Genomic DNA, 15,609 nt, shown 5'->3' with positions numbered 1-15,609 from the left:
TTATTGGGGCCTCATATGGAGGATTCATCAGAATCAGCAATAATGAGCCTGGATGATGAACTTCATCTCTATTTGAAGGGACCAGTAATTGACAGAAGAAAAGAAAATGGAAAGAAAGAAAATGAGGCACGCTACAAAAGGCTTCTCATGCTAGAAGATACCTTTCTGCTCCTCCTTCCCCAGTACTACCAAGTGAGCGTGTTTTTAGTGAAGTGGCAGCAATTTATGAAAAGAAAATAAGCTGTTTAACTGGTGAACATGCTGAAATGTTATGCTTTCTGCACTATAATATTGTTCTGCTTAATTGGGAGTATTGATTTGCAAGTGTAGCAGTGTCTGTCCATGAGTCTACTCCAATGAATTCTCATGACTAGCTTTTTTCTAGCTATTTTGTCTAGCAGTTTTGCACTGACTGCGCTGCAGTCAGTGCAAAACTGCTAGAAAAAAAGCTAGACAGTGGATTGGAGTCAGTGGACTACTGCTGCTGCAGTAGTGTGTCACTTACTGCTGCAAAAATTTTATATCACTACTGCAGTAGTGCAGTAGTGATATAAAATTATTGCAGTAAGTGAGTGCCCTACTGCAGCGGTAGTCCACTGACTCCAGTCCAAATCCACTTTGTAGCACTAGCTAGCTGTTATATGAAAATGGTTAATCAGCGCTGACCCATATGAAAACATTCTTATAACCCCAATTAATTGCTTAATAGCCAGATAGGGGGACCAATGGCTGCTAACATAAAGTGCATTCACCTGACACCAAAAATATCCAGAAAGTATAAGGTATGTAGCGCCAAAGAATATAATCAATAAAACCAAGCAAAGTGAATATCAAATAGCAAAAAATAAACAAATATATAAATATATATCACAATAGAAGTGCATATGCTCTTAAATACTGTGATCATAAATAAATCCAGGTGATAAAAACCTAATATCCGTGATTGAATGAGATATAACCCAATAAATAAATAGTGTCAAAATAAAGTGCTCATGCTAGTAAATAATATCTATTGCTATAGCATTGGAATACACAAGTGGAAATTAATAAAAAAAAATGTGCAAAGTCCATAAAAAGTGGTAATCTCTTCTGTGCTGATATCAAGTGACCAAGTGCTGGTGCTTCAATATTCAATAAAGTGACGTGGTGCATTAATGGTAAATGCTGGCTGCTCACCTCCTGATTTAGCTCACAAATTATAATGAGCCAAACCCGCTTTTTGCACACACAGGTGCTAGAAGGTAATGGATAGGTTGCTTCCTCCTGTCCTACCTCTGGATGAAGGTGCTTCAGGTAGGATATAGGGGCCAGACCCGCAATGTCAGTGACACAGTGAAGGGGATAAAGATTTCACCTCCTTATAGTCATCTCTCCACAGTCACGATTAGGTACATGTATAAAATAAACACAGCAATCTAGTGCTCTCTGTAACAACTAATTTATTGGGGTAAAAATACAGCAAAACACTCACATAGACTGGCACTCAGCCAGTGCAGGCATGGACAGCGATAATGGGTGCTACAGCGGGCTCCTCCCCCATACGCGTTACGTCAAAACCATGACTTCTTCAGCAGAGGTCAGGATGGTCTCTGATTGCCACCTGACACCTGCAATCATTCCCCCACTAAGAGAAAAGGACGGTCGGCTGTTGTAAACACAGCCGACCATCCTTCTCCCTGAGATGTTAACAGAGCTCATGTGATCCTTCTATATAGGATCGCATGTCTCTGTGATCATTTCACAAGCTACACCTCCCCACAGTTAGAATCACTCCCCTAGGCTCACACTTAATCACAGGGTTAACCCCTTCCCTGCCAATGGCATTATTATAGTAACAGTGCATATTTGTAGCATTGATTACTGTACTAATGTCACTGATACCCCCAAAAGTGTCAAAAAAGTGTGTCGATCCGTCTGCCGCAATGTCGCAGTCCCGCAAAAAATCGCAGTTTGCCTCCATTACTAGTAAAAAAAAAACCATAAAAATGACAAATCTTTCCCATAGTTAGTAGAGGCGATAACTTTTGCGCAAACCAATCAAAATATATTATATCATTTCGTCAGTGTTGTCACATGAAAAGATATAATAAAACATTTACAAAAATGTGAGGGGTGTACTCACTTTTGTGAGATACTGTGTGTATGTATATGTGTGTGTGTGTGTATGTGTATGTGTGATATATATATATATATATATATATATATATATATATATCTTTTTTTTTTTTTTTTTTTTTATAAACAAATGTGTTACTCCTCTTTGTTTCTGTGTTGTGTTCTGTGCTATAATTTATGTGTTAAAATATATATATTTTTTTTCTTTACTTCTAGACTTATCTTATCAAGTATGGCTATCTTAAGGAAGAACAAAGGGACTACAATGCAGAAAAGTTTGCAGTGGCAGTAAGGTAATGAGAGATTGATCACATGCATAGAGCCTTTGTACTGACCTAAAAATAAGTTATATGGGAAAACCAGTCTCAGTCCTTCAGCTGGTTACTGCTGACTTTAGACTACATTCATATAGCAGTTTATTAGCAGCCAGGAGTGGCTCCCCAAAACCAATAGATTCCTGCCTGCCGTTATAAACGCTGCTTGCACACACTGTGCGCAACCAGCAGCTGCTGTCAGATTTGTATCCTGTACAAATCAATGGCTGGTGCTGCTAATGTTCGTATAAGACTGCTCATCTGAGTGTTACATGCAAACAGAGTCCCTGAAAGCTGACAGTATGCTTCCAGAATGGGTATTTCTGTGGAGTTTTGGCCACGTACAAACTGATTGCAGTGAATTGGCTAGTTTTGTGTGCATCCAGAAGCAGCGTTTAGCTACCTCCTGAATGCAGCAAACTATTCGCTGATAAACTGCCGTGTGAATGCAGCTGTAAAGATTTGGTTTCATCAGGGTTACAGCTTCATCACTTACCACCTAAAATTCTTTCATCTTGCGTTCTGTTGCTGGAAGTTGCTTTCCAAGCAATCACTCAATGACCGCTTTGATGATGAAAAATATACACAGTGCCTTGCGAAAGTATTCGGCCCCCTTGAACTTTGCGACCTTTTGCCACATTTCAGGCTTCAAACATAAAGATATAAAACTGTAATTTTTTGTGAAGAATCAACAAGTGGGACACAATCATGAAGTGGAACGAAATTTATTGTATATTTCAAACTTTTTTAACAAATAAACTGAAAAATTTGGCGTGCAAAATTATTCAGCCCCTTTCAGTGCAGCAAACTCTCTCCAGAAGTTCAGTGAGGATCTCTGAATGATCCAATGTTGACCTAAATGACTAATGATGATAAATAGAATCCACCTGTGTGTAATCAAGTCTCTGTATAAATGCACCTGCACTGTGATAGTCTCAGAGGTCTGTTTAAAGCGCAGAGAGCATCATGAAGAACAAGGAACACACCAGGCAGGTCCGAGATACTGTTGTGGAGAAGTTTAAAGCCAGAATTGGATACCAAAAGATTTTCCATGCTTTAAACATCCCAAGGAGCACTGTGCAAGCGATAATATTGAAATGGAAGGAGTATCAGACCACTACAAATCTACGAAGACTTGGCCGTCCCTCTAAACTTTCAGCTCATACAAGGAGAAGATGCAGCCAAGAGGCCCATGATCACTCTGGATGAACTGCAGAGATCTACAGCTGAGGTGGGAGACTCTGTCCATAGGACTACAATCAGTCATATACTGCACAAATCTGGCCTTTATGGAAGAGTGGCAAGAAGAAAGCCATTTCTTAAAGATGTCCATAAAAAGTGTCATTTAAAGTTTGCCACAAGCCACCTGGGAGACACACCAAACATGTGGAAGAAGGTGCTTTGGTCAGATGAAATCAAAATCGAACTTTTTGACAATAATGCAAAACGTTTTGTTTGGCGTAAAAGCAACACAGCTCATCACCCTGAACACTGTCAAACATGGTGGTGGCAGCATCATGGTTTGGGCCTGCTTTTCTTCAGCAGGGACAGGGAAGATGGTTAAAATTGATAGGAAGATGGATGGAGCCAAATACAGGACCATTCTGGAAGAAAACCTGACGGAGTCTGCAAACGACCTGAGACTGGGACGGAGATTTGTCTTCCAACAAGACAATGATCCAAAACATAAAGCAAAATCTACAATGGAATGGTTCACAAATAAACATATCCAGGTGTTAGAATGGCCAAGTCAAAGTCCAGACCTGAATCCAATCGAGAATCTGTGGAAAGAACTGAAAACTGCTGTTCACAAACGCTTTCCATCCAACCTCACTGAGCTTGAGCTCTTTTGCAAGGAGAAATGGGCAAAATTTTCAGTCTCTCGATGTGCAAAACTGATAGACATACCCCAAGCGACTTACAGCTGTAATCGCAGCAAAAGGTGGCGCTACAAAGTATTAACTTAAGGGAGCTGAATAATTTTGCACGCCCAATTTTTCAGTTTTTTATTTGTTAAAGTTTGAAATATCCAATAAATTTCGTTCCACTTCATGATTGTGTCCCACTTGTTGTTGATTCTTCACAAAAAATTACAGTTTTATATCTTTGTTTGAAGCCTGAAATGTGGCAAAAGGTCGAAAAGTTCAAGGGGGCCGAATACTTTAGCAAGGCACTGTACGTATATATATTTGATTATATGCTCTATAGAAGTCACTTGTGCATACAATAAACTACATTAAATTTTTGAACATAGAAAAGCACTATGGCTTTAACATCTTACTTACAGATTCTCTTTTCACCAAATCCTAGGTAGGTACCTTCAAACCCAATTTAAAAAATTACCTTCGTGAGGGGCGCCAATACAATTTGTAAACACTTATGGCTATAATTGTCTGCATCAAAATGATGTATGTACAATTTGTAACTTTTATGCTTACTTTCCTTTATTTTTTAATAATCTGATTCTTCTCCTTTCTTTTCTTTCAAACCAGGTATTGACCACCATTCTTTTTTGTGTTAATGCATTCCTTATGCCAAATTTGCTGACTGAATAGATATTTGCAAGTACATGTCTACTCAAATAAATAAGCTTTCAGCTTTGTCGAACACCCTCAATGGTCTACTGCATATATCACAAAGAAGTTAAAAACTTTGTTATTTTATTATCCCACCTGCTTTTGTTCTAGAGAATGTACAAGTATCCTCCTGCTATTGGATGCTGACATTTTTTAGATTAAAGCCCTGTGTGAGGTTCTGCAAATAAGCTGAGGTCAGGGAGGGGTAATTTGACAATCAGTGTAGCAAATCAACCACATTCTGTAAGGCTACGTTCACAGCTAGGCATTGCTGTTTTTACAGGCTACTTTGAGTTAACAAGTGGCCAATGGAAAACAATAAAAACGCAGCTCATGTACTTTTTTGAGATTAATGGGATTTGTCTTGTTGGGCATTTTTAGAACTAAGGCTTAGAGCAGAAAATCGCCCAAAAACGCCTAGATGTGAACTGAGCCTAATAGCCCATGCACAGGCCAGAATATAGTACTGAGAGTTCTGCAAGTAGTCAGCAGTATAGTCATAAGAACATTTTTATTGCAGCTATTCATGCAACAAGACATTTGACTGCACAAAAACATGGTAGACTGCTTGAACACTGAAAATCCATTTTTATACAGGTTTTAAAATGTATGTGAAGAAATGTATTTTTGGATACAGTGGGGAAAAGCTAAACCCCCTGCCAAGTTTTATTGCTTTGTTCTTGCTGGGATAATTTGCCCCTCTTATTTTATGGATCATAAGACGGAAAGTAAGGGGAAAGACTAAATTAGTCCAAAAGGTGAGGGGAAATCTTCCAATTGGAACAAATGCTCTAGTGACAACTGTCTAAAATCGGAATTCCCCACATTGTGCGGAGTTTTCCTCTAACTTTCTGTTGTGTCTCCAAGACAGGAAGCGAAGGGAAATCTCCTTCTTAGCAGGACAGACAGCAAAAATAATCTAACATATGATAGTGGGGCAAGCAAGGGTGCATCTATGGTGATACAGAGTTCATACAGTCCTTTGTGGTCTAGGCTCTGTTAGTGAAGTGGAGGATATACAGTCTGTTTAGCTGAGGGCCAGCCTTAGGGGGGAGCAGAAGCAGTCTCCAATCATGCAATAAAGAAAGCAGCTACAGGCTCATCTGAGTGTAGACTGTTAGGTATTTAATAATGAGATAAAAGAATAAAACTCACATGGAAGAAATTATTAAAAGGCACATAATGTAATCTAGTGGATGGAAGCTGCGCTGGTTCCGGACTGAGAGCCGTCACCGCCACTCGTGGGGCTGTCCCGGCCGGCAGGATGTAGGTAAGATGGTGGATGGCTGGAAGTGAGGGCAGGAACTTAAGCTGGGACACTAGTTGGAACGTAGCGTCATCTGAGATTATGTCACCGGCGTGCTTGTGACGTGTTTCGTAGCATGCACAATAGGGAATTACACTGCAAGGAGTATAATTCCCTAGTGCGCATGCGCCAAAACGCATCACGAGCACGCTGGTGATGTCATCTTGAACGACAATCTTATATCCATCATCTTACCTACATCCTGCCGGCTAGGACAGCCCCACGAGTGGCAGTGACGGCTCTCACTGTGGACCAGTGCAGCTGGGACTGGTGTCTCACACATGTGGTATCCCCAAGCTTGGGAACAGTAGCAGAATGTTTTGGGGTGTGAATCTAAGTATGCCTTTGCAGTGTGTAAAAAAATAGATTTTTAAACTGACAACTTTGTGCCAAAAAATATCTTTCATTTTTACTCACCATGCCTCTTAAATGTAATCGACTGCACCACTAGACTCACAGGAACTCCTTTGTTCTTACTTCAGCCTCCTGTATTTACTGGTAAGTGAACATAGCATTCCTGGTAGGCTAGGCTTTCTTGGCTTATAGTAAAAGTTCCTGTTAGTCTAGTGGTGCAGTTGTCCTCGGGATGGCTGGGACTGGTGTATCGCAAAAACATAATCAGTTAGAAGTGCAGATGCAACAGTTTGTGTGGCAGGCAGAGGCTTGGTGAGCCAACAGGCAAAGGTTCGGTTCAGGCAGCAGGGAGAAACATGGTCAATAAACATGCCAAGGTCAGTACAGGTGGCAGGCAGAGGCAACACTGCTCTGATGTGGTGGTGATCAATGAACACTGTTGCTGGCTGTACTGTTCTGGTGATGCTGGGACTTGTGTAACGGTAATCAGGAACACTATTGCTGACTTATCCTGGTCTGGTGAAACTGGGACTGGTGTGGCGACAATCAAGGACACCATTGCCATCTTCCACTGTTCTGGTGACACTGCAACTGGTGTGGCTGTGATAAGGTACACTGTTATTGACATACACTGGTCTGGTGACAGTGGGACAGGTGTGATGGTGATCAAGAAAACTGTTGCTAGCTGTACTGGTCTGGTGTGGTGGCAATCTGAACACAGATCGCTCTTCAAAGAGCATCGCACATGTGAGTCTTTATGGTGACACTACAGCTAGTGTGGTAGTGATCAGGGACACACTGACTGGTGTGGCTGTTTTTTTTTTTTTTTACGTAAGGTCACCGTCACCAGAGAAGTGCAGTATCACTATAGTGACACTGTACTGCTCTGGGAGGGGTGATTTGTTTTTTCTTTTTCGGCGCATCTGAGTGTAGACTGTTAGGCATTTAATGATGAGATAAAAGAATAAAACTCACATGGAAGAAATGATTAAAAGGCACATAATGTAATCCAGTGGATGGAAGCTGCGCTGGTTCCGGACTGAGAGCCGTCAACGCCACTCGTGGGGCTGTCCCGGTCGGCAGGAGGTAGGTAAGATGGTGGATGGCTAGAATCGAGGGCAGGAACTTAAGCTTGGACACTAACTGGAATGCAGCATCTTCTGAGATGACATCACCAGCGTGCTTGTGACACGTTTCGGAGCATGCGCACTAGGGAACTACACTGCTAGGAGTATAATTCCCTAGTGCGCATGCTCCAACGCATCGCGAGCACGCCGGTGATGTCATCTCGGATGCCCATCTTACCGTCATCCTGCTAGCTGGGACAGCCCCACGAGTGGCGGTGACGGCTCTGTGTGGACCAGTGCAGCTGGGACTGGTGTCTCACACATGTGGTATCCCCAAGCTTGGGAACAGTAGCAGAATGTTTTGGGGTGTGAATCTAAGTATGCCTTTGCAGTGTGTGAAAAATTTATTTTTAAACTGACAACTTTGTGCCAAAAAATATCTTTCATTTTTACTCACCATGCCTCTTAAATGTAATCGACTGCACCACTAGACTCAAAGGAACTCCTTTGTTCTTACTTCAGCCTCCTGTATTTACTGGTAAGTGAACATAGCGTTCCTGGTAGGCTAGGCTTTCTTGGCTTATAGTAAAAGTTCCTGTTAGTCTAGTGGTGCAGTTGTCCTCGGGATGGCTGGGACTGGTGTATTGCAAAAACATAATCAGTCAGAAGTGCAGATGGAACAGTTTGTGTGGCAGGCAGAGACTTGGTGAGCCAACAGGCAAAGGTTTGGTTCAGGCAGCAGGCAGAAACATGGTCAATAAACATGCCAAGGTCAGTACAGGTGGCAGGCAGATGAAACACTTCTCTGGTGTGGTGGTGATCAATGAACACTGTTGCTGGCTGTACTGTTCTGGTGATGCTGGGACTTGTGTAACGGTAATCAGGAACACTATTGCTGACTTATCCTGGTCTGGTGAAACTGGGACTGGTGTGGCAACAATCAAGGACACCATTGCCATCTTCCACTGTTCTGGTGACACTGCAACTGGTGTGGCTGTGATAAGGTACACTGTTATTGACATACACTGGTCTGGTGACAGTGGGACAGGTGTGATGGTGATCAAGAAAACTGTTGCTAGCTGTACTGGTCTGGTGTGGTGGCAATCTGAACACAGATCGCTCTTCAAAGAGCATCGCACATGTGAGTCCTTATGGTGACACTACAGCTAGTGTGGTAGTGATCAGGGACACACTGACTGGTGTGGCTGTTTTTTTTTTTTTATATAAGGTCACCATCACCAGAGAAGTGCAGTATCACTATAGTGACACTGTACTGCTCTGGGAGGGGTGATTTGTTTTTTCTTTTTACACTTCTTGCTTAATACAGTCATGATGACCGAGTAAGCAGTTTCCTAACACCGTTCAAAGGCTGCATTTCATGCTGCCTTTGTTTACTACTGTGATTGGTCACAGCAAGCAAAGTAGCAAACAAAGACAGGAGGAAAGAAAGCCTTAGTTTACTACTGATGCTGCTACTACTACTACTACTGTTACTACTGTGATCACTGTAGTTGGTAACAGCCTAGCATAGAAAATATAAATTAGTGGGGACATTGCTTGAACCACCTGCAGACAGGGTTGGGACAAGGGGTGGGCAGGAGGGGCAGAAGCCCTTGGCATTGTGGTATCCTGTGAGATTGGGATGAAGGGAATTTGTGTTGGAAGGGGGAATTTGGGGGGTGGCGGGGGTAAGTATTGTACTAGGAGGGGAAATATGGAGAGGGTGCTAAGAATGGTGATTTAGGGGGATTTGTGTTGGGAGGGGGGAAGAAGATTTAGGCTAGGAGGGGGGGGGGGGTTTGGGGGGAATTTGTATTAGGAGGGTGAATTTTTTTTTTTCTTTTTGGAATGAGGCATTTGAGGTGGGGTGGTGGAGCAAATATTTGTGCTGAGAGGAGGGACTTCACCAGGGGGATGGATTTGTACTTGAAAGGTGTAAGAATGCTGATTATTGCTCAGTGTTTTTGTGGGGGGATTTTTGCTGACACATAATGCTCATAGATTTGGGGGGGGGGGAGCAGTTTTGCATGTTCGCTCTGGGCTCATGATGACCTTGTCCCAGCACTGTCTGCAGACATATGAAGTTGATGTTCTGGCATTGGGAGATTGTTAAAGTTAACTAGTATTACTCAACAGTATTTGTTACTCATTCTGAGCTGATTGGTAATTGTGGTCCACCATTGGTGCTGAAAAAGGACTCTGCTGCAGACTTTCCAAGAGGCACAGTTATTACTTTGTTTGGTGGCACCATGTTGCTTCTTACACAATATCTAGAAGGTGTTAAAGCAACCACATCATAGACACCTTTGTTTCTCCTGTCACAGTCCCGTGTATATGCTGCCTGCATGCGTAACACAGTGTGAATAACTAGAGATAGAAATAGAAATGTAGAGACTTTTGGCATTCACGAATGCTGCAGCATAGAGGTGAACATACAGTGCTTTGCAAAAGTATTCGGCCCCCTTGAACTTTTCGATCTTTTGCCACACTTCAGGCTTCAAACATAAAGATATAAAACTGTAATTTTTTGTGAAGAATCAACAACAAGTGGGACACAATCATGAAGTGGAACGAAATTTATTGGATATTTCAAACTTTTTTAACAAATAAAAAACTGAAAAATTGGGCGTGCAAAATTATTCAGCCCCCTTAAGTTAATACTTTGTAGCGCCACCTTTTGCTGCGATTACAGCTGTAAGTCGCGTGGGGTATGTCTCTATCAGTTTTGCACATCGAGAGACTGAAATTTTTTGCCCATTCCTTTTTTGCCCATGCAAAACAGCTCGAGCTCAGTGAGGTTGGATGGAGAGCGTTTGTGAACAGCAGTTTTCAGTTCTTTCCACAGATTCTCGATTGTATTCAGGTCTGGACTTTGACTTGGCCATTCTAACAGCTGGATATGTTTATTTGTGAACCATTCCATTGTAGATTTTGCTTTATGTTTTGGATCATTGTCTTATTTGAAGACAAATCTCCGTCCCAGTCTCAGGTCTTTTGCAGATTCCATTAAATTTTCTTCCAGAATGGTCCTGTATTTGGCTCCATCCAGCTTCCCATCAATTTTAACCATCTTCCCTGTCCCTGCTGAAAAAAAAGCAGGCCCAAACCATGATGATGGCCACCACCATGTTTGACAGTGGGGATGGTGTGTTCAGGGTGATGAGCTGTGTTGCTTTTACGCCAAACATAACGTTTTGCATTGTTGCCAAAAAGTTTGATTTTGGTTTCATCTGACCAGAGCACCTTCTTCCACATGTTTGGTGTGTCTCCCAGGTGACTTGTGGCAAACTTTAAACTACACTTTTTATGGATATCTTTAAGAAATGGCTTTTTTGCCACTCTTCCATAAAGGCCAGATTTGTGCAGTATACGACTGATTGTTGTCCTATGGACAGAGTCTCCCACCTCAGCTGTAGATCTCTGCAGTTCATCCAGAGTGATCATGGACCTCTTGGCTGCATCTCTGATCAGTCTTCTCCTTGTATGAGCTGAAAGTTTAGAGGGACGGCCAGGTCTTCGTAGATTTGTAGTGGTCTGATACTCCTTCCATTTCAATATTATCGCTTGCACAGTGCTCCTTGGGATGTTTAAAGCTTGGGAAATCTTTTTGTATCCAAATCCGGCTTTAAACTTTTCCACAACAGTATCTCGGACCTGCCTGGTGTGTTTCTTGTTCTTCATGATGCTCTCTGCGCTTTAAACGGACATCTGAGACTATCACAGTGCAGGTGCATTTATCCGGAGACTTGATTACACACCTGTGGATTTTATTTATCATCATTAGTCATTTAGGTGAACATTGGATCATTCAGAGACCCTCATTGAACTTCTGGAGAGAGTTTGCTGCACTGAAAGTAAAGGGGCTGAATAATTTTGCACGCCCAATTTTCATTTTTTTATTTAACAAAGTTTGAAACATCCAATCAATTTTGTGCCACTTCATGATTGTGTCCCACTTGTTGTTGATTCTTCACAAAAAATTACAATTTTATATCTTTATGTTTGAAGCCTGAAATGTGGCAAAAGTTTGCAAAGTTCAAGGGGGTTGAATACTTTCGCAAGGCACTGTATATGTTTAATTTTTTGCAAACTCCAAACGTATCCTTTACGTGCTTGTTGCAGTTATAGTTTCCTGGGCAATAGGGAACTATTTTAAACAAAACTCCAGCCAGACCACTACATGTATATGTATTCTTTATAGGAGCTGTTTTACCCACTAAAGTATTTAAATTATGTTCTTGCAGTACTTGGATTTAGGCTAGGTTCATACTTGTGTGGGTCCTGCATCCTGCACTTACTGTTGTTAAAAGGGGCTGCTTTACCTGTGGGAAACACAGGGAAAAAGTCCCCAACCTTTTTTTTTTTTAAATGTGCTTTTGTGTGCTTGAAAAATATGCCACATTCTCCGATGTGTGGTGGTGCCACTAAGAAAATAATGGCATCCCCACGGGTCTGCTAAAGAGCAGCACATTTTCTTTGGGGGTTTGAAATGCGTGCAATTAGCATGCATTCATCGACTTTCAAATGTGTAAACCAAGCCTTACACCGCTCAACCACATAGCACAGTCGTGTCTGGCAGGGCAGAAGACCTGATTTTTCTCTGCTGCAGATAGGTAGCACCTACAGGTCCTGTCCCTTTCCCAGCCTGTAACTGGGAGGAGCAGAAGAACGACGGACTTGTCTCCCTCCTTCTGCAGTGGGGAAAATCATTATTTGACCCGCTGAAGATTTTGTAAGTTTGCCCACTTACAAAGAAATGAAGGGTCTATAATGTTTATCATAGGTGTATTTTAACCAAAAGTCCAGAAAAAAAGCACATGATACCAATGTCATAAATTGAGTTGCAGTTCAGTGAGTAAAATAAGCATTTGATCCCCTACCAACCAACAATAATTCTGGCTCCCACAGACTGGCTACAGTATGTGCTCATGTGGTACACAGATTAGTCCTGTCAATTTAAGAAGGTGCCCCAAACAACTTGTCATGTGTATAAAAGACACCTATCCACAGAATCTTTCTTCCATTCAAACCCCTTCATCATGGGCAAGACCAAGACCAAAGAGCTGTCAAAGGATGTCAGGGACAAAATTGTAGATTTGCACAAGGCTGGAATGGGCTTCAAGACCATCAGAAAGAAGCTTGGTGAGAAGGAGACAACTGTTTGAGCGATTATTCACAAATGGAAGAAATACAACAAAACCATCAATTGCCCTCGGTCTGGAGTTCCATGCAAGTTTTTGTCTGAGAAAAGTGAGGGATCAGCTCAGAACTACACAGGAGGAGTTTGTGTGAATGATCTCAATGCAGTTGGAACCAAAGTCGCAAAACAAATCATTGGTAACACAATACGCTGCCATGGATTGAAATCCTGCAACACCCACAAGGTCCCCCTTCTCAGGAAGGCACATGTACAGGCCTGTCTGAAATCTGCCAGTGAACATCTAAATGATTCAGAGAAGGATTAAGAGAAAGTGCTGTGGACAGATGAGACCAAAATTGAGCTCTTTGGCATTACCTTGACTCGCCGTGTTTGGAGAAAGAAAAATGCTGACTATGGCTCTAAGAACACCATCCATACAGTCAAGCATGGGGGTGAAAACATTATTCTTTGGAGCTGTTTCTCTGCTAAAGCTACAGTCGACTTTCCCCCATAAGGAGCCAATATATGGGGCCATGTATTGTAAAATCTTGGATGAAAACCTTCTTCCCTCAGCCAGAACAATGAAGGTGGATCGTGAATAGGTCTTCCAGCCTGACAATGACCAAAAACATACCGCCAAGGCAACAAAGGAGTGGCTCAAGAAAAAGCATATTAAGGTCATGGAGCAGACTAGCCAGTTCTCCTATAGAAAATGTATGGAGGGAGCTGAAAGTTCAAGTTGCCAAGCGACTACCAAGAAAACTTAAGAATTTAAAGAAGATCTGTAAAGATTATATCGGCATGTTAGCAAATAAGCACTGCAGCACTGCTTATCGGTTGTTTCTCCTCTCACAGTCTAAACTCTGGAGTACAATCGGTTGCAAGATGCTGCAACCAAGTCATATTTGGACACTTATCTGCTTACATTAAAAAAAAAATGTAATGCTGTATTAATCAATCCTAGCAAACAGACTAAGACCCTTATTATCCAAAATTTATAGGGCCAGAGCAAGTAAGCTTTATGCCTGGACGAGAAGCCAGGGATTATAATCAAGGTTCTAAATCTAATTTACAGAGCAAAAACATTGAGGGGCTCTTACTGTCCACTGATGCAGAAAAGACTTTTGACTGAGTCGCATTGGACTACATGTTCTCCACCTGCTCATTCATTGGTTTTGGAGTTAACATGTTGACTTGGAATGAATCCCTATACCAGAACCCAAAAGCGAAGATTAAAATTAACATCTTTTCAGACCCAATTAACATACGCCTTAGGATAAAACAAGGCTATCCACTTTCCCCCTCCTCTTCATCCTAACACTTGAACCATTAATCAGAACAATAAATCTCGAAAAAGCGATTTACAGCTTCCACTTAGACAATAGAGATTATAAAACAGCAGCTTACGAAGACGACTTACTGCTATTCATATCACAACCCCACATTTCTATACCAAATTTAAATAAGATCTTTAAGACCTTTAGCTATATTTCAAATTTTAAAATTCCCTTCAGCAATTCCAAGGCTCTTAACCTATCCCTACCCAACAATTTACTTCAGCTCACTTGGGAAAATTGCCCATATAGATGGGAACAAAAAGCCCTAAAATATTTTGGTATCAAACTAACCCCAGACCTAACTTCCTTGTTTTGATTTAAATTTTAAACCCCTATTGAAAGGTATAGAAGCAGATATAAAAAGATGAAACTTTAAACAGTAGAGCAGCCATTTTGAAAATGACAATCTTACCAAGACTATTATATTACCTCCATGCCCTCCCAATCACAATCCCTCTTTTTTTTTTTTTTTTTTTATCACTTAACCAGCTTACAACGCAACTTCGTATGGGCAAACAAGAAACCCAGGACTAATTTCTACCAACTTACCCTTCCAAAAAAAGGAGGAATGGGATTCCCGGACTTTAAAAAACACTACTATGCCACACACATCACAAGAGTAATAGACTGGCACTGCCATGCCAATAATAAAGACTGGGTAAAACTAGAAAATTCATGCTCCCCTGACATCCTACAATTTTTACCTTTTTGTCTCTTGATTTAAAACACTAAGGAAAACTACTAAACAATACCCTTTAATTAAAACCATGCTCAACATTTTTCATCAAATCGCCACCTCACATAACCTTGCCTCCGATCCAAATCCCAATTTTCCCCTGGCTCACAACAAAAATATACAGAGAATCGATCAAGACACACCTCTACTGGCTTATCACTGCTTCCGCAAATGAAAATTAAAATAATTTTAGTTCTCTCCAGAGGGGATTTTAGGTTACCTCTTTTAACTATTGGCTATATGTACAATTGGATCACTTTCTTCAAAATAACCAGCACAGAGCACCCTTTATTACACCCATGACACCATTAGAAGTTACCTGCATTAACAAGTTGCATACCAGGCTTACACAGGAAGGGCACAAAGACATTGACAAACATAAAAAAGCATAGGAACAGGAGCTTAAACTGCAAATTTCAGACAATCAGTGGGTAAAACCATGCGTTTTTGCCCACAAGTGTTCCCTGAGCACAAAAATGCAGGAAATTTCCTACAAAGTTCTCACGCAATGGTATATTACGCCACGAAATATAGGAAATTGGTTTCCCTCGGCTTCCGGCATATGCTGGAGATGTCACAAAAGCAAGGGCACCTTTCTACATTCATGGTTGACATGCCCCCAGTGTTTGATTTTTGGCAACAGTTAACTGCTTGCCGACCGCCG

The 15,609-nt window shown here is 41.5% G+C and overlaps 1 protein-coding gene across 1 annotated transcript in view; it reads left to right on the top strand.

Annotated features, from left to right (window-relative positions):
• MMP28 (matrix metallopeptidase 28) overlaps positions 1-15,609 on the top strand; it is a 133,834-nt gene that overhangs the window by 29,883 nt on the left and 88,342 nt on the right. Inside the window, exon 2 of the mRNA XM_082246699.1 lies at positions 2,332-2,408. Within this exon, the coding sequence (XP_082102825.1) occupies positions 2,332-2,408 (77 nt within the window). The remainder of the gene's footprint in view (positions 1-2,331; positions 2,409-15,609) is intronic.

Source organism: Pelophylax lessonae (assembly GCF_965119305.1).
Source record: "Pelophylax lessonae genome assembly, chromosome: 2".
NCBI classification, from domain to species: Eukaryota; Metazoa; Chordata; class Amphibia; order Anura; family Ranidae; genus Pelophylax; species Pelophylax lessonae.
Note: the sequence above shows the minus strand (reverse complement) of the source record. Positions and strands in the feature narration are given on the sequence as shown.